This window comes from Coenobita brevimanus, chromosome 14 (assembly GCF_032717465.1).
Source record: "Coenobita brevimanus isolate Jiangsu-jjx chromosome 14, ASM3271746v2, whole genome shotgun sequence".
Lineage (NCBI taxonomy): Eukaryota > Metazoa > Arthropoda > Malacostraca > Decapoda > Coenobitidae > Coenobita > Coenobita brevimanus.
Genome location: NC_136967.1, coordinates 56,026,975 through 56,047,095, shown reverse-complemented (window position 1 = coordinate 56,047,095; position 20,121 = coordinate 56,026,975). Strand labels below are relative to the sequence as shown.

General features: G+C 40.9%; 1 protein-coding gene across 1 annotated transcript in view; it reads left to right on the top strand.

The window, feature by feature from the left end:
- The window catches only part of Mcm3 (minichromosome maintenance 3), a 34,836-nt gene extending 19,221 nt beyond the window's left edge, over positions 1–15,615 (top strand). Inside the window, exons 8-15 of the mRNA XM_080286218.1 lie at positions 2,436–2,600; positions 4,334–4,681; positions 6,418–6,570; positions 8,367–8,517; positions 9,737–9,877; positions 11,189–11,348; positions 12,946–13,139; positions 15,456–15,615. Coding sequence (XP_080142344.1) covers positions 2,436–2,600; positions 4,334–4,681; positions 6,418–6,570; positions 8,367–8,517; positions 9,737–9,877; positions 11,189–11,348; positions 12,946–13,139; positions 15,456–15,614 — 1,471 coding nt within the window. The 3' untranslated portion in view covers position 15,615. The remainder of the gene's footprint in view (positions 1–2,435; positions 2,601–4,333; positions 4,682–6,417; positions 6,571–8,366; positions 8,518–9,736; positions 9,878–11,188; positions 11,349–12,945; positions 13,140–15,455) is intronic.
- Positions 15,616–20,121: the final 4,506 nt, after the last annotated feature.

The window sequence follows — 20,121 nt, the reverse complement described above, 5'->3', positions numbered from 1 at the left end:
GTTCAACAGAATAGCTATTTATTTTTTTAGAGCCTAAGGTCGGATATTTTCTGAACAGACCTTGTATCTTTGGTCCTCTGCCCTTGCACAATACTGTCATCACAGTGTTTGTAACTGAAAAACATTTAGTATTCTCATGTGCTAGTACCCTTAATGTTGGGTGTGAGACTTTGGAATGACATGAGTACTGCATTATAGAAAATCAAGATTGAGAGCAGTAGGGTGGATGAAAGAGTTTAGGTAATGGTTGAATATTTAATTTAGGTTGACCAAACAGGACAACATAAACATTATGTACTGGAACTGTAGTTTTTGTATTAGTGATACATTACAACAAAGAGTATGGTACACAGTAGGCAGCACTGTGAGAGGGGCGAGTACAGTCTGGCTTCGTCAGATGATAGGGTCGCGTGAAGTGAAGACCTTTTGCGTAACGAATTTTCACATAACGAGGCGAATATAACATGGGTTTGGTGGGGTTAGGGAGCATGACCTTGACCGCAAAACTTAAAATGACTAAGCTCTGCTACCTGCCTGAAGTTTTCCCCATGCTGGTAAGGATCTTCTCCCAGGGTCCCCTTTGAGGCTTGGGGACAGTTGGAGGGCTGTCACTCCACTCAAAAAGTCACTTAATGTCAAACTGCACGCTATTTGTTAAGTTTTTGTGCTGTTATTTGGTGATAGCATTGGTGTTTTAGTGGCTAAAGTATTTCATACAAAAAAACTTTCACTTCCTTTAATATCGCACTGCACTATTTGTTAAGCTCTTACACTGTTCTTTGGTGATAATAGTGGTGTTTCAGTGGTCTTTCATGCACAGCATAGAATGAAAGGCAACAATCACAGTCAACGTAAACACTGTGCGACCATCTTGGCATGTGTGTGTCACTGCATCCACAAGAGACTCTTGAAGGTGACGGTCAAAAACATCTTTGAAGTGAAATTGTGATTAATTTTTTAATGCTGTACTGAGACAGTGTAACTTTTTGGTTATCATTGTAACGATTTATCACGTAACAAGGTGTTGTATAATGAGGTTTCAGAATGTGTGTGTGTGTGTGTGTGCGCGTGCGTGTGTGTGTGAGAGAGAGAGAGAGAGAGAGAGAGAGAGACTGGTTGTGAAGTCAGCTGACTGTAGGCCTCTGTGCTTATATTGGGCTTATTTCCCAGAGGTGTATGTAAACACCGGAGTTTGCTGGCAAGTTTAATCCAGCATTATCTTTTTCTTAGTAAGGATCTAGTGGATGGCTAACCCTGCCTTACCTGTGAGTTTAATCCAGCCTAACCTAAGAATCTAGTGGACAGTTAACTCCACCTGCATCTAGGACAGGTGTGACAAGGCTACATGGTGACTGCCACTGAATAGTAGGTGAATAAATAAGGATAGATTGTAAGGGGATTAGGTAAGGAGAGAGTGATTACATGCACTGGTATGTTACAGGCTCCCTTCCTTCACACCAATGGGAAATTGTATGCAGCTTGTATGAGAAGTGTAATGTTTAATGGTACCGAAACTTGTGTAGTAAAAGACACTAACATCTGTAGGGTTAAGCATACAGAAATGGGGATTGTATGCTAACTACTGGGTTTTCCTGAATGGCAGGGCTGTAGATCTCAGAACTGTGAATGAGGAATTGAATGCACTGATAATGGGTAATGGAGGGTGGGATGGACATAGAAAAATGGAAGATGAAAATCAGATGAAAAGATCAAGGAGTGTGATATTAAAGGGTATGAAGAGGTAGACCTATGAAGGCTAGGGATGATTTTGCACAGTATAGCCTTAGGGTTAAGGAATTAAGCAGAGATTGTGCAGCATGTAGAACAACCATCATCTAACAAGGCTGACATCTGCAAACAAAATCACTGAACAAAGGAATTTATTGTCTCTTTGTACACTGTAAATGTTGATATTTTCAGAAACTGTACAGAACCCAACTTGTCCACATTACAGGGTATTTTGTTTGATGAACTTAAGAGGAGGAGGTTAGCTTGTATACAGTGAAATTATTTAAGGAATCCTAATTCAAGAATAGGTAGTAGGTTGGTGGCTACCATTGATCCTGGGAGGTACTGCCATGAGAGTGAAATGTGACTGCAAGCTTGGTAGCTACCATCATAAGCATCAGTCATAAACAGGAAACTTCAGTCATAAGCACAGGCACTCTTCTGAGTTGCTGTACATAGAATCAAAGTCCAAGCTGAGACAGTGTTACAAATGTTTTTACACATCTCAAATTACATTAGTTCCCAGCAGCTTCCAGCAAATGTTGCTACGTAATTAGCTGGTTTTGGAACTTGGTTTATCTTCCATAGAAAACAGCTGTACCATTGTCAACTCCAAGTTGGGGATTCCTGAAGAGAAAACCTGTCATAATTTTTATGAGTAGATAAGATTACTTTTGACTCATTAACTCACATGAATTTGATTACAGAGACATAAACATCTTGCTGATTGGTGACCCATCAGTGGCAAAGTCTCAGTTGTTGCGTTATGTTCTTCACTCTGCCCCTCGTGCTATTACCACTACTGGCCGTGGATCATCAGGTGTTGGTCTCACAGCCGCAGTCACCACCGACATGGAGACAGGCGAGAGAAGGTGAGGATGGTGGTAGAGTAAAGGGTATTTTTTATAACTATAGTTTGTTCTAGAATTTGGCAGTCCATACTGATGTATATATTTGTTTTACTCATAACTTGTGATATGAAAATTTAGATATTAACTGGGTTTAGCACTGTACATAAGTAGAGTTGATAAAAAAATGTCTCCTGCAGGAGGGGGCCAGTGATATCCTAAATGATCAGTATAGCTTGTGATGTCCCAGGAATAGTAATTGGTTTTTATTTAAATGAACTTAACAATATCTGCTATGGATTAGACCAGAAATGTTACTAGTAAGCTATGTATGAAGTTGGGCTACTGTATTTGGGTAGAGCCAATGGATGTTTGACAGTATTCATTGCTGCTAGTGCCATCTTGTTGCATACAGAATGTGCATTGGTAGTGTTTTGATCGACAACATACATGATTACATATGTCTTCCAGTCTGGGACTCACCTATCATAAGTGTAGGGACCCGAGCCTTGGCTGTTAACCCTTTCGCGTACCAATGGCAGCTTTGCCTGTCATCTGCTTTTGAGGCTCAGACTTTCAAATGACGGCCAAAGTCGTCATCCAAAGAAATATTTAAGACAGAAGCTTATGCTTCCTTTTCTGGTATTTCTTACCTTGTTATTGTTGATCAGAATGCGATAAATAATACAACATTGGTGGTTAGTGGGGATGCTCACCATCCACCCGCTCGATGTAGTGCTGCTCTTGGGTGCCTGCCCTTTCCTCTCTTCCTTCCTTCTTTCCAACCTTCCCCCTCTGTCTTTCTTTCCCTCATTCTTTCCGTTTTTTTTTTTTTTCTGTCTACGGGTGACTCTACACTGATTGACAATCCAATTGGTTTTCTGTACACCAGGAAAATATTTACTACACTGGGTGATAACCTTATAACCAAATTATGGCACCTGGTGGTTTAGTGGGCAGTTATGGCATTCCAAGCGGATTGAGCCAGTGCTGGTTTATATCCGAGAGATGGTTGGTGTTTATTGCTCACGTAATGCTACTCAGTAATGAGTGAGGCTGGTCGCTCTCATCTTAAATGTCAGGACCAACTTGCCTAGCCCTGGGCTCCTATGCTCCTCATGGGGTGACACTATATTAGGTGATCAGTAAATGAATGAGACATATTCATTTTTATGGTCCAGTCTCAGCTAGAAAAGTGATCCAGGAAGAAATAATGTAACTATCAGGGAACAAAAAACTGAACACTTACAGAGACTGAAATCTGTTTAGTATATTACATTCACAAGTACGTAGCTTAATTTTACATATATTTTTTTTTAAGCTTCTTGTTAAAGCACTGACTAATTTAAGTTGCCTTCAGATACAAAACTTGGCTGATAGTGAGCAAACTTATAGTACAGTACTGTAATTGGATTTTTATCATGCTGCCCAAACTAAATCAGCAGTTGCAGTGTATGTAAAAGTTAGAGCCTGAGTTCCAGTACCTGTAGATAGAAATATTAGTGCTGGGCTGGATCAAAATCCAAATATTGGATCTGCTATTCATCATCATCCGGACCTCCTTTCCCACCCTAGGGCAGGGTGAGGAGTAGCAATGTCCAGACAGCCCAAATTTGCCCAATCCAATGGGCCATGCTTCCATTCACTCATCATTCAAGCCCCCAGATCTGCTATTACCCTGAGCAAACAAGAGTATTTCATTATCACACTTCAGCACCGTTTAATTGAATATACTTAATGCTTTGTTTTGTTTCCAGGTTGGAGGCAGGAGCTATGGTTTTGGGTGACCGTGGCATTGTGTGCATTGACGAGTTTGACAAAATGAGTGACATGGATCGCACTGCTATCCATGAGGTGATGGAACAGGGTCGGGTCACCATCTCCAAGGCTGGTATCCATGCCAGGCTTAATGCTCGATGCTCTGTTTTGGCTGCTGCTAACCCTGTTTATGGTCGTTATGACCAGTACAAGACTCCAATGGAGAATATTGGTCTGCAGGACTCTCTTTTGTCACGTTTTGATTGCCTTTTCATTATGCTCGACATTGCGGATCCAGAAAGTGACAGGAAGATTTCTGACCATGTTGTGCGCATGCACCGTTACAGGTAAGGTGCCAGCATATAAGAATAATTTATTTGAATGATTTTCTTTTTTTGAGCTTTTTATATTAATATTGCAGTGTAAGGACTATCTATCTGCCTATCTATAGCCAGACACCATAATCTTGTAATGGGTGGTCATTTGTCCAGTTAGTTGTTTTATGGGGAAGGGCACTAACCCTCTGCCAACCCACTTGCCGACACGTAGGGAACATGTATCGGTTGGTTATTTGCTTACCACCCAGTGTTGAAAATGGTTTCCTGCCTTACAGGAAACCATTTGGCTTGTTGCTTAATGTAAAGCCACATGAAAAGGAAAGAAGAGTAATAAAAAGTGACAGGAAAGATGGGAGAAACAGGAAGAGAGAGGGCAGACACAGAAAAAGAGTAATACTGTAATGGTGAAGGAAGAAGTAGGCAGCACTACATCAGGTGAGTGGATGATGGCCACCACCACCCATAACCTTAGTAAATATTAGCATGTAGATGCATACACTTTACATTGACACAGCTTACAGTGAATAACTGGAATGCTCTGCATTATTGTCCTGAACATAATGATAATGATAACTGTCAGATCATGCTACCTGAGAAGTTGAGGAGGTAGTAGTACAGTAAGGTACCCTTGTGCATAACCTTGGAAGACCTTGTTTCCTGTACACGTAGTCTGCAGTGCCAGAATTTTGAACTTTGGTTGGAATTGCTGTCCAAGTTTTGGTTTGATCAGCAGTAGTGCATGAACATTATTATTATTATTACTCCTTCCTTCTTTTGTTCCTTCCTCTTGCCTTTGTCTTTCTTTCCTCTTCCTTTAGTCTGCAGGTGACTCTACACTGAGTGACAAGCCAAATGGTTTCCTGTACACTGGGAAACTATTTGCTATGCTGGTTGTTAACCATATAACCAAACTATGGCACCTGGTGGTTTAGTGGGTAATTAAGGCACACCAGCCGGATTGAGTCTGTGCAGGTTTATATCCAAGAGTGGTTGGGGTTTATTGCTCACATACTGCCACTCAGGGATGAGTGAGGCTGGTCACTCCAGAGCTCTTGCTAACTACCGATGGTTATGAGCCATTGGCTCCTGTGGTTTCAGATTTACGAGCCAAATAAATTTTTAGTAGCCAAACTGACTACAAGCCGAAATATTTTACGAGCAATAAATTATTTATTTACACATTGTGATGATTAGAATCATATAATGAGGTTTTAAACATTCACATTGGCAACAAGGAAAGAATAATAAATCACAATGTGCTTTTTTGTTCATTTCAGTGAGATTTAGTTATTTTGTAGTTTACTGGGTTTTGAAGTGGATGTATTTTCTCCTCGCCAAAAGGCGAATTGCATGTAAAATTTCGCTGAAGGGAAAAAATACTCGCATTTGCGAGCTGTGGCTCGCCAAACAAGAACCCTGTCACTCTCATCTTAAATATCAGGACCAACATGCCTAGCCCCGGGCTCCTACGCTCCTCATGAGGCAAGGTAGGATTGAATGATGGATGGATGGATGGACGTAATGAAAATAGCAGACACTCGCATGTATGAGAAATTACGAGTATTTTTAATAATATCGCTAGCAAATTCAAAATATAAAGACTGAAAAAAAGTAAAAATAAAGACAGGTTTGATCTAGTGCACATATGCTTCAGAATAATCTTATGTTCTCTCCCCAAAGTAGACTTGACTTAATACAGATTACTCAAATACACTTGTAAACAGTACTTTATATGGCATTTTTAGGTCTCCACATGAGCAAGATGGTGAAGCACTTCCAATGGGTCTTGGAGTGGATATACTGTCAACCAACAATCCTGACAGTGTTGAAGATGATGCAGAAACTCCAGTATTTGAGAAATATGATGCCCTTCTGCATGGCAGTTTGCGCAAAAAGAGGTATGTTGGAAATTTTCTCCATAACTCGTGGTAGATAAGTAAAATATTCTCTTGTGTTGTCAAGGAAATATTTATTGTACCAGATATACAGTAAACCTTTTGCTATAACAAACCCTGATATAGTGGATATGGGATTTAACTAATGCCTTGAAGCCCACCAAACTTCCATCAGCTGTGATGAACAGTGGTTGTCGAATGGATTGCAATAGGTTGCAGTACATGCATTTCCTACGCTTTTCACTCCAGCCTGGCCTGAAATTTCCCTCTCATTTTGATATTGGAGTTGTAATAACAGACTATAGTAATATTGTACCAGTACTAGTTGTGAAGAAGCACTATGACATACCGGCAGATGTGAAGTAAACTGCGAAGAGGTGAAATTATGATCCAAGTTAGTGTAAAATGGGTATACAGTAATTTGCATTTTTAGTACTAGAATATGCTATTGTACTCATTCATTTTCAAACGTGTCTGAAATCCCACTTCGGGGAACCCTCGAATATAACAAACTATGATCTTTAAAGAACATGGCTTTCCTGCAGTTAGTGAAGGTCTGCTGTATATCCTCGACTCTTATATTTAACCCTTCACGCTTCTGTTCTCTGCATGCCCCTAGGTAGGTATAGTATAGTCTATTGTAGAATTTTCTAAGCCATTGTCTTTTGCATAATGATAGCCTCAATGTATCTGCTGAATCAAGCCTAAACCTTACTAATTTCTTCCTTTTATTTATTTATTTATTTAATTTACCTTTTGTGAATACTTCCTTTGTAGTCATCATAGTCTGTTCATCATTATCATATTATCTGTTCATTTGCATAATCAACTTGGTAAGCTTAATATTACACTGCATTCCTTTTACCAGATTTGTATCCATCACACTTCTCTTGATTCTTCGTCCACTATCATTGTCTTTACTTTGGTATCTCAAAGATTAAATCAGTGATCCGTACTGCACTTTTCCCTTCTATGTACTTCATGAATGCTTATAAACTTGTTTGTGCTTTAAGACATATGGGCTAAAAATAGCTCCCTTTTGGCACATGTATTAATCAGTAAGTCCTCATTTCTTTCAGTCTCAGTAAGTCCTCTTTTTTTGTCTTCCTCACTCTTCTTGCCAGCAATAGACAATATCTTCAGGTACAACTCAGGCATTCATTACACCCTATAATATCCCCCCCACCCCCCGCTTGATAATTGATCAGTTATCCGCAACTTCTAAGTTACTTATACTTTATAGTAAGTCCTAATTATCAGTTGCCTAACTGACATTATTACTAAGTTTTCAGCAGCCCTCAGAAAAACTGCTATTATTCATTGCAACTTATAAAGTTGTTATAGGTATACCAGATTCAGTCAGTTGTATGAGGCATTTTTATGTAAAGTACTGTAGTTGACAGTAAATTTTGTGGTAAAACAGTAGCAGAATGGTGATGTACAGTGTGAACATTTACTTCATTTGAATTCCCTACTTGGATTTATGATGTAACAGATAAAGGTCCCATCCTCTACACTCTCCTTGAGATGTGATATTGAGAATCAGGTGTACATCCTTTAATCAAGAACCTTTTATCTGAAAATATAATGAGAACAGTAATTGCCATCTTTAAGTTGCATAATATTGTCTGACAGCAGGAAGACAATAATAAAGTTGTTTGGGTTGAATTGAATGGATTAGATTTAGTTTCATATATTTTGATTACTGGTATTATATATCTCATTCTGATGTGTGATCATTAATATTTTAAAGCATTTTCTCAGTTGCTTGTTTGATCTGCATTCCTACATATTTTCAGTGACAAGATTGTAAGCATGAAGTTTATGAGGAAGTACATTCACATTGCCAAGAGCATCAAACCCACTCTCACCAAGGAAGCATGTGAGGTTATTGCTGAGGAGTACTCACGCCTTAGATCCCAAGATGTAGAGCATGCTGATATGGCTAGGGTAAGTTTAATTGTTGGTTGACTAATTAAGGAGAGTCTTTGGATACTTCAAGGAAAATTATGATCATTTTCCATTTTGTGTTGTGTCCATCCATCCATCATTCAGTTCTTTAATGCCTCATTAGGAATGTAGGGACCTAGGGCTAGACTACTTGGTCTAGTCATTTAAGATGAAAATGACCAGTTGCTCATCCATGTGTGGCAGTATGTAAGTAGTAAACCTCACCCATCCCTCCAATTTAGACTCATGAGCTACATTAGGTTGGAGTGCATTATTTCACCAGACCTCCAGGTGTCTCATTGTTTGTTATATGGTTATCACCCAGTGTATTTAATAATTTCCTTAATTATGAGAAACCATTTCCATGCCACTCATTGTAGAGTCACCTATGTGCAGCACTTCATTATGTAGTGGGTGGTAGGTGGCCTGTCCATATTTTTGTTCATAGTATTTTGGTAGTCTTGTTATGTCAGAAACACCAGACAGGGTTGAGGGTCAGGTGTTCTGTGCTTCGTTTTGAGTTCCCCAAGAGGTAGGTGGATATTTTTTGATTTAGTACCATCACAGGCATAGTCTGGTCACCTACTCTAGAATATTCTGGGCTATGGAGTACAGTACTGGTAGTTGATCTTGGGACCCCATACTATGAATGGGATAAAGTGAGCTGCCTATTTATTACATTATTTCCAAGACTGATAAATGCATGCATGCATTATGAAGATTAAGTACCAAGGTTTTCATTTCCAGCATATGCCAAGGTTATTTTTTAGCCATGTTTGCACACAGCAGTGTGTATCATCTGCCCTTTGGAACAGTTTATCACACTTCACACTTTGTTTGTGTATCGAGCTATTCTTACCTAGCATGACTGTTCAGTCAGGTTTATACAGTAATACTATGCATACCAGCTTCATATCTATTCTGGTATAACAGTTTCATTATCTGGTCCACATCACCTGATAGTTGCCGTAAAGGAATTGTTGGAACCAGATATATGCAGCGAAATGGAGTGTTGTCAGGCTGTCTGATTAAATTTCCTTTCATCACTTTCAAATTTGTCTGAATTTCAGTATAGATTGCGTAGCATGTTATGGTGTTTTATAACATATCATTATTCAGTGTTTCAGTATTCCAAAAAATTGTGCTTGATTAGTGTGGTTTGACATAAGGTTTACTACAGGTTTTTATTAAAAGATTCTTGTGGTACTGTATTTTGCAGACCCAACCCATCACTGCACGAGCCCTAGAAACTTTGATTCGTTTATCTACTGCTCATGCCAAGGCTCGTCTGTCACGGTCTGTTGATGTAGAGGATGCTGAGGCTGCCATTGAAATGGTATCTTATGCTTACTTCAAGAAGGTAAGTATATAAGGATAAAGCTACTAAATGAGATTTGCCCTCTCACTAGAGATACGTTAAGTTTACTTTTGCAAATGAGATTTACCATCTCACTAGAGGTAGGTTAAGTTTACTTCTTATTTTACGGTACCTTAAGTAAGATTTTTGTGTATTAGAGAATATTTAGAAAAAATAGATTTGACTAACAAGTCCTAGCAACCTGACCTGGCTTTATCTGTGTCCCCCAGCTCTAGTATATTATAGATTATTCCTTTACATCAGCAGAAACCACTCAGCTATCATAATGGATATTATTTATGATGCTGAGGGAAAAAAAAACAAAAAAAAACTAGGTTTTGATGATGTCAATCTCTCACCTGCATTCAGACAGGTAAATGATATGAATGAACAGTAGAGAAGGAGTTCGGAGTTAGTGCAGCGGGAACAATTGAGATTTTAGAAATTATACAGTGCAATTATGGAATGTGAGCAGATGGGAAGCAGAGGCACAGAGGAAGTTGAGAGACAGGATAGAGAGTTATATGTAGAGAGGAAGAGAGAGGTGAAACGATTAGTAAGAAGAGGGTGGATGAGGAATTTGGAAGAAATTTAAGTATAAAGTGGAGGGAATGTAAGAAAATATTCTGGAAGGAGTTAAAGAGACTCAGGATAAACTGGGTAATAAGAAGGTAGTAGGGGAGTGAAAGATAAAAATTGTAGATTGATAGTGGAGAAGGGAGACGTGAGCAGAAGGAGAGAACACTTTCAGGAATTGTTAAACATAAAGAATGAAAGTAATGTGAGTATAAGTGGCTGGAGAATGGCTGGGAATATGAGGGAGATGAGAAGGGAGGAAGAGATCAGTAGGATGGAGTTCTCACCTTTCAGGTTCCATAGAAAATGTTAACCTTTGTTCATAAATTTCCTTGGAATGCATAACTGAAGTGACTGGATGTCTGGTCAGTCAAAAGCATAGAATGTGACCTAGGAGATCAAAACAGGAATGGTTACTTAATTTCCCCAAACTGAATTCTTCCAGTAGTGTAAGTTATGATTTTAAATTAATTTTATAATAGCTATTTGTTATGGTACTGTAAGGCCTTGATTGAACTCTGAATTGAACAAGTACAGTGTATGGTAACGAAGAAGAACCCTTTGTATTTTGTGGATAACTTCTGTTCAGGTGTTTTGTATCCTATATTCTACCCATTGCAGTGAATATTGGTTGGTTGGTTGGAATAGGATAGTGGTTTGGCCTAACGACATTTGCAATTATAGGGCTATTAACATCGAGGAGGAAGCATTTAAGGCATATGTTTTTGTTATTCATAGGTAATGGAAAAGAAGAAAAAGCAGACCAATGAGGACGACACTGCAACAGAAACAGAGACAGAGGATGAAGGGGGAGAAGAAAGTGGTCGGAAGAGGAAGAGGAGAGCTACTGGGGACAAGAAAAAAGCCAAGAAGTCAAAGAAGAAGCCTGGTGATGAAGGTGAGAAAAATAAAAACTTGAACCTAGAATTGCTGGCATTGTAACCACAATGCTCTCAAGATATTTGATGGCAGAAGGACCAGAAAGAAAGCATACATTTCTATCTCATATCCTATGACTAATGGGGGGGGGAAAAAAAAAAAAAAAAAAAAAAAAAAAAAAAAAAAAGTTTAAATCATGCTTGTTGTGATGCTGTCCACAACCAGGAGATGGCCTACAAAAGGTACCAGAGCCAACCCACCTCTGAATCTCATCTCATTTTATGGTTCCGCCCAGCATTGTGCTAAGTCCGTTTTTGCTGTGCTGAAAATAATTTCATATGTTCTAAATGCTCTGGACTCTCAAACTCAGATTCTTCCTGCTCCTTTTGGTACCTTGCCAAAATCCTTTCTAACAACTTTACCTCATCATCCTTTCCTCTTTTCCACCCTGATGGCTTTGTAGCTATTTCTTCTACTGATGAAGTGGAACTCTTCGCTCAGACTTTATCCTCCAATTCCACCTTAGACAATTCTGGTGCTGTTCCTCCATCACTTCCCTCCTCTGGCTTCGTCATGGCTGGCATTAAAACTTCTTCATTTGATGTACATTCAGCCATCACTGGTCTCAATACAAACAAAGCATATGGGCTTGATGGGGTCCTTCCTGTTGTTGTCAACAGTTGTGCTTCTGTGCATACACTCTGCCTTTGTAAACTGCTGCCTGAGTCAGTTAACTTGTAGCTTTTTTTCGTGCCGGAAGTTTGCTCTCATTCAGTCAAACATACTGAAATGATATACTGGCTGTGTACAGTAGTGCATTCTTGAATGCAAAGTCTATGGAGGCAGGGGCTAGGATTGCAATTGCATAGTTCGGAGGAATGTTGGGACTGGAATGTATTGATGTTGTGATAAGGAAGTGTAGATTGAGATTGTTTGGGCATGTTGGGAGGATGGAGAATAATGGTGCAAAAAGTGAGAGGAGTGAATTTCATGGGTAGGGTTGCGAGAGGCATACCGAAAAAGACCTGGGATGAGGTCATACAGTGTGACCTCAGGGACATGGGACTGAATAGGGAGACTATCAGAGATCGAGCAGCGTGGAGGGCTGCCATTAGGTGACCAAGGCCAATGCATGCAAGCATGTTGGAGCCATTATAAATGATATGACTGTTGTATGTACAGTAGTTACATCTTTAGCATCAAGTCCCTGATCATGAGGGGTCTTGCGCTGGAGTAATTAAATTAGAATCACAATTAAATTACCGTATGGTTTGGGGTTAATGGAGGTTGTATCTAGTTCCATTTGAGATTTCAGTCCTTAGTTCAGTAAAATTGTTAGACTTTTGTATTAAATTTATGTATGGTATAGGCTGAAATGACAGATGACATTCTCCGTTTAAAAGCTGCAAGGAAGATTGTAGTATTCATGTTGAACTTATTTGAAGGTTATGATGGCAAATTTGGGGGATTGTGTTACACACTGTATAGTAGTAGATTTTAAATATTTGGCATAGTAGTATGTCTGTGGTACTGCCTAGTGTTGATATTTTGAATTTTCCAGATATGTGTGGAAAACTACCAGTCTCTTGTTCACTGTAGTATCTGTTTGGTTTCAGGCTACGACCCATATGACATTGAGAGTGCAGATGATGATGATGAACCTATGTCACCCACACCTGCATCAGTAAGGAGTACTGTTAGCAGGTCAGCCAAGTCCAGTGAAGAGACATCAACATCCTCCACTCCAAAGGAGATCTCTCCTGATCGTCTAACTGCCTTTAAGGCTTCCCTCACCAAGCTGTTGAAAGAGGTTAGGCTTAACATTTGTTGTAATTTATTCATCCATCATCCGATCCTACATTGCCCCATGAGGAGCGTAGGAGCCCGGGGCTAGGCAGTTGGTCCTGACATTTAAAATGAAAGTGACCAGCCTCAATCATCCCTGAGTGGCATTACATGAGCAGTCAACCCCAACCACTCCATGGATATAAACCTTCACTGGCTTAATCCGATTGGAGCGCAATAATTACCCACTAAACCACCAGGTGCCAAAATTTGGTTGTATGGTTACCTCCCAGTGTAGTAAATGGTTTCCTGGTGTACAGGAAACATTTGGCTTGTCACTCAGTGTAAAGTCACCCACAGGCTGAAGGAAGAGGAAAGAATGAAGGAAAGACAGAAGAGGGAGTATAAAGTCACCCATAGGCAGAAGGACAAGGAATGAATGAAGGAAAGAAAGACAGAAGAGCATGCAGAGAAAGAAGGATGGAGATATTATTATTATTATTATTTTTTTTATTTATTTTTTTTTTTTTTTGTGGTTACATGCTAGACCTACCCTCAGAATATATAATCTCATGGTAAGGGAGTAAGATGTCTTATCCATGCAACTGCTTTCCTGGCAGAACTGAGACTGGCAACACATCCCAGACTTTTGAAGACTGAGGTAAATACTTGTAATCAAAGCTGACAGTTATTTTCAGAAAAAAGGTTGTGGAAATACAGTACAGTTTACCATGATTTCAGTCAGTACATATGAAAAGTAAAGGTGAGCGAAGTGAGTGCTAGAATTATTGTGGCATGAGTTTATTGAGTGTTTTAGGGAAAGTATATGGAGGAATTATTATACAGAAAGTAAGAGAGATATCAGAAGTCCTAGTGAGTGATGAACAAGGTGGTAGAGGATGTGTGGATCAAATATTTGCAGAGACAGATAGTTAAGAAGGCTTGTGAGAAGGACTATATGGTGTTTATGTCATTTATGGATCTGGAAAAAGCATACTGCAATGTTGACAGAGAAGGATTGTGGAAGGTTTTGCACATTTACAATGTAGATGGTAAGCTGCTAGGTGCCATCAAGAGTTTTTGTTAGGGTAGTGAGGCATGTGTAAGGGTAAATGGGCATCTAAGTGAATGGTTCACAATTATTGTGGGCATGTGACAAGGTTGTGTGATGTCCCCATGGTTGTTCAGTATATATATGAATGGGGTGATGAGAGGAGTAAAATACAAGTAATGGAGAGAGGGATGGCGTTGGTAATGAGTGGTGATGGAATATCTCAAGTTTGTTGTATGCTGATGATGCAGTGCTACTTGAAGGTACCGGAAAAGAACTTCGTAGAATAGTGCAGAGTTTTGTTGATGTCTGTGATCTTTGTGCCTTGAGAGCAAATGTAGAAAAGAGTCAAGTGATGGTAATTGAGAGAGATGACGACTCCCTGTGTGGTGTTACAGTGAATGGAGAGAGACTGGAATTGGTGAGAGTTTAAAAAAAAAGAAACTGGATACAGTGATTAAAAAAAAAAAAAAAAAAAAAAGTGGAAATTAGAGTGACACAAGGAAGGAAAGTAGCTGGTGCTATGAAGGCCTTGATAAGAAACAGAGGCTTGAATGTTGCAGCTGCATGAGGCCAACATGGAGTGTGACAACTTTAACATGAATGTGAGACTAGGGTGTGGCATGGAAATGAAATGTCAAGAGTGTGAGCAGTGGAGATGGGACTGCTGAGGAATGTATGTGGAGTACAGAGTGGATAGGATAGGAAATTATGTGATTCATGAAAGATGCAGAGTGAGGAAGTCTGTGGACACCAGAATCAGAGTGTCCTGAGATGGTATGATCATGTGAAGACAATGGATAACAAGAGAGTGGTGAAAAAGGTATATCTGAGTGAATTTGAAGGAGGGAGGAGGCGAGGTAGGCCAAGGAAAGGTTGAAGGTTGAGGGATATGGTGGATGAGTGTGTGAGGGAGAGAGGTACGGAAGTCAGTGAGGCTAGGGGACTGACAAGAGATTGAGCTGGGAGGATGCATGTTGTGAGAAGAAGCGCATGATCAGGGATTTGGCACCCCTTTTTAACGTGACGACGTTTGGGTTAACTATCGGATACGTTTATGTGAAGCTACAGAATGTAGTGAAAGTTTTTGGCGCATCAGATAGAGCCAGGATTCTGTGGTTTTGAATGATGAGAGAATGGAAGCGTGGCTCATTGGATTGGTCAAAGTTTGGCTGTCTGGAGGTTGCTACTGCCCACCCTGCCCTGGGGAGGGAAAGGAGGTCCAGATGATGATGATATATGAAAAATGCTGTAATTTTAGAGTATAATTTGCACCTTTTATATTTTCAGGAACGTTCCCAGATGGTAGCCATGAAACGTGTGACTGAATTCATCAACACTGAACATTCCTCTCAACCCTTCACAAAAGAAGAAATTGATGCTGCTGTAGAGAAGATGACTGATGAAAATCAGATTATGGTTGCTGATGACATGCTTTTCTTGATTTAAATGTGTGATATGTGGGCCTAGATACTGTTGCAGGTATTGTATTATTTTATGAAGTACCATATATCTGGTACTTTTACTCCAGTTTGAAACTCAGTTCAAAATATACCTTTGGATACACTTCAATGACTTCTTTTATTTTAATAGGCTACCTCCAAGCAGTTGTATTCAGATTAAGAGGGATCTGTTAGAGAACAGGTTAATGAAGGCTGCATCTTACCCCTTCAAGCTGGAAAACTTATCCTGAGCAGAATAAAATAATTTTGAGACAGCAAGAAGAGAATATAAAATGTTCTCGAGCTGAACAAGTTAACGTTTTATATTATATGTAACCAAATTTTGGCGCCTGGTGGTTTAGTGGGTAATTGCAGCACTCCAATTGGATTGAGCTGGTGAAGGTTTATATCCAAGGAGTGGTTGGGGTTATTGCCCACATAATGCCACTGAGGGATGAGTGAGGCTGGTCACTCTTATCTTAAATGTCAGGGCCAACTTGCCTAACCCCGGCTCCTATGCTCCTCATGGGGCAAGGTAGGAATGGATGATGGATGAAATTTATATATATATATACAGTATATATGTATATATATATAATGTACTGTATATATATACATATATACAGATAGATAGATAAACAGATAAGTTGACACAGATAAATAATGATATTTATATAGGGAAGAATAGGGAGAAAAGCAATCTGTACTTTGGTTTTGTTGCTTTGGAGAAGGCCTTTGACAAAGTCCCTAAGGAGGTGGTGAGGTGGGCAGTGAAAAAGTTGGGACTGAGGCATGGCTTAGAGTGGTTATGGCTACGTATTTGGATGCTCGCACCTAGGTGAGAGTGAATGAAGATCTGTGTGATGAATTTTGCATGAATGTTGGTGTGCATCAGGAATCAGTATTGAGCCCCATCCAACCCATCCAGAACCCAGTGGCATTCTGGCTGAGTTGGGTGGGGTAATGGTGGGGTTGAGTGGAGTTCTGGGTGGGTTGGGTGGGGTGTAGGAGGTTCTGGCTGGGTTGGGTGGGGTGTAGGGGGTTCTGGCTACGTTGAGTGGGTGGTATTGAGGTTCCTGCTGGGTTGAGTTGGATATATTGGGCTTCTAGCTGGGATGGGTAGGGTGTTGGGATCATGGTAGGGTGCAGTGGAGTTTGGGCTGGGTTGGGTGGAATGCAATGGGATTCTGGATGGGATGTAGTAGGGTTGTGGCTGGGTTGGATGAAGTGCAAAGGGGGTTCTGGCTGTGTTGGATGAGGTGTAGTGGGGTTCTGAATGGGTTGGGAGGGTGCAGAAGGTTTCTGACTGGGTAGGGTGGGGTGCAGTGGGGTTGTGGCTGGGTTGGGTGGGATGCAGTGGGGTTATACAGGAATGTCTGTCTATCTATACAGTATATATATATATATATATATATATATATATATATATATATATATCTCGGTATGTCTATCTATCTATCTATACCTATTTTTCTACCTGTCTGCCTATCTATATATATATAAAATGACTGTGTGTGTGTGTGTGTGTGTGTGTGTGTGTGAGAGAGAGAGAGAGAGAGAGAGAGAGAGTTCTCTGTAGGAACCCAGTTGAGATGGTAATGGATGGATGGAGGGAGGAAAAGAAGGAACGAAGGACGGTTGAAAGGAAAGAGAAAAGGAAAGAAGGATGGAGAGAATGAAGGAACGAACGAGGAAGGATGCAAGGAATGAGGGAAGAAGAGAAGGGACGAATGGAAGGGAAGAAGAAATTAAGAAAGAAGTCAGGATGTAAGGAATAACTGAATGACTGCATGAATGAATGAATGATGGAAGGAAAGGAGGCAGCTCAGGAGAAAGGAAAAGAGTTAAGGAAGGTTGGGAGGGAGAGGGGGAGGAAGTAAGGAAAGAAGGATGGAAAGAATGAAGGAAAGATGTATGAAAGGAAGGAAGGAAGAAAGAATGGCTGGGAAAGAAGGAGCACAAAGGAGAGCAAACAGAAAAAGATTTGTTGGTCCTTTCGTGTGTGTGTATTTGCCATAAACCCTCCCATTCCACCCTATCATATCGCTACTCCAGATCCATAAATCCACCACACACATTCATTCCAATGTATTTCATCTCAGCTGTTCAAATTTTAAATATTACATACATCTTTACCTTCAATAAAATTCTTTGCCTATTATCTTTAATCTATGCACCCTCTCTGTAAGTACCGTCCCCCTCATAGCTGTATGGCGAATCACTCCCTATCCATGTATCATCCAACTCTTCATTGACCCACCAGAATAGTAGGGGTCTGGGGCTAGGCTACGCAGTTTATAAATGATAATGACCAGCTGTTCTCTTGAATGAATGACATCATATGAGCATTAACCTCAGTCTCCCCTCTGATTTTAACTTTTAGGGGACACTTTATTCCGGAGAAAGACACAAAGACTAGAGACCTCCAAAGCTGTAAGTTCGAGAGAGAGAGAGAGAGAGAGAGAGAGAGAGAGAGAGAGAGAGAGAGAGAGAGAGAGAGAGAGAGAGATGATACTGCATAGCACATTACCGGTACGCTTAGGAAACCACAGATCATAAGCAAAGGGGAATACACTATGAGGAAGACACTTCCAGAGCTGACCTGTTGAATAAATGACAGAGCATCATTTAACTCCTGCATTACAGAGCTGGACAGAGAAGGGGTAAAAGTGCCCTGCCAGACGGGTGCTGCATGCAGTTCATCCGTGGTATAAAAAAATGAAGTATAAAAGTGTAGATAGGCTATATTTTAACTACTACCAGCAGGGATGAGTAACGCTAAAGAGGCTGCTGAGTAGGGAAGAATTCATCATTCACTCAGTCTAGCATTGTATCTGTGCTGGCCTGGGACACACACACACACACACACACACACACACACACACACACACACACACACACACACACACACACCGCTCGCTGGTGCAGTGGTAACGTTCCCGCTTGCCAACTGGTGGACGGGAGTTCGCGCCTCGCTCAGGTTGCGAAAAGTTTCACTGACAAAGTGGGTGGTTACTGTCCCCCTTGAGCAAGGGGACGGGTGTGTGCGTGTGTGAAGGTCACAGCCTTGCCCTTAGATCGGACTATATGAGCTCTCAGCTCCCTTCCGGGAGGGTAAAAGCTGACCATCACGACCATCAAGTGATCCTGACCGACCCGGTGAATTACACACGCGCACACACACACACACACACACACACACACACACACACACACACACACACACACACTCGCTGGTGCAGTGGTAACGTTCTCGCTTGCCAACTGGTAGACGGGAGTTCGCGCCTCGCTCGGGTTGCGAAAAGGTTCACTGACGAAGTGGGTGGTTACTATCCCCCTGGAGCAATGGGACGGGTGTGTGCGTGTGTGAAGGTCACAACCTTGCCCTTAGATCGGACTATATGAGCTCTCAGCTCCCTTCCGGGAGGGTAAAAAGCTGACGATCACGACCATCAAGTGATCCTGACCGACCGGGTGAATTACACTGACTGACTCACCCACCCACCCACTCACTCACTCTCTCTCTCTCTCTCTCTCTCTCTCACACACACACACACACACACACACCGACTGACTGACTGACCTACCTACCCACTCACTCACTCACACTCACTCACTCACTCACTCACCCACACACACACACACACACACACACACACACACACACACACACACACACACATACAAAGGATGTTTGAAGGGAACACATTTTTCGTGGAGTAGCCACTAACCTTTCCTGGAGGCGACACATAATACTTTTACGTCTAGCTGGGCCCTGCGACCCTTGGCTACCGCAAGGTGAGGCCTCTGTGACCTTCCAAGATTCTGGGTGAGCGGTGATGACGAAGCTCTCACTGCATTAATCAAATACTCGTTGACCTCCCTCTTGTCGTCAGGGTGCGTCTCCTCTTGTGCATTCTAGCCCAAACGATCCGAACGAGCAGAATGTACCGAAAACAAATGGACTAGAATGGACGTGTCTCCGTGCCAAACCATGTGAACCAAACATGTCCTGTCTGTAAATGGTGTACACTTTAAAGGACTCTGTTGCTCGGCGGTGCACAGTTCAGACAGGCGGTCGTGGTGTTTAAAGTATTCTATATATATTGGAATGACACAGAGAACAAGTTTAACTTTACCGGATGAATAGGAAATGCATTCGGTCCTGTGGAATCCTCAGCATGGCCTGTATTTCAGTAAAGGGATCAGGATATTATGCCAAGAAAATACATAATTTCAAAGCTGATGTTTTACCTTTAAAGCTTCAGTCAGAACGTGGCATGTTTCTTTGATTTTTACTTATGCGTTGCTTTGATCTAGATAAATACTGCATGCTAGTGTCGAAGTCTCCTGTGGCTTGGATGAATAGATACTGTGACAGGCATGACTCTTCGGAATTCTGCATCCTTCATAATTTTTGGCCCTACATGGCTACTAATGTCCTCTGGTGTCATTAATGTTCGGTTCTCCAAATTTAGTATTTCTTTTAGCACAATATGGACGTATTCTTCCTT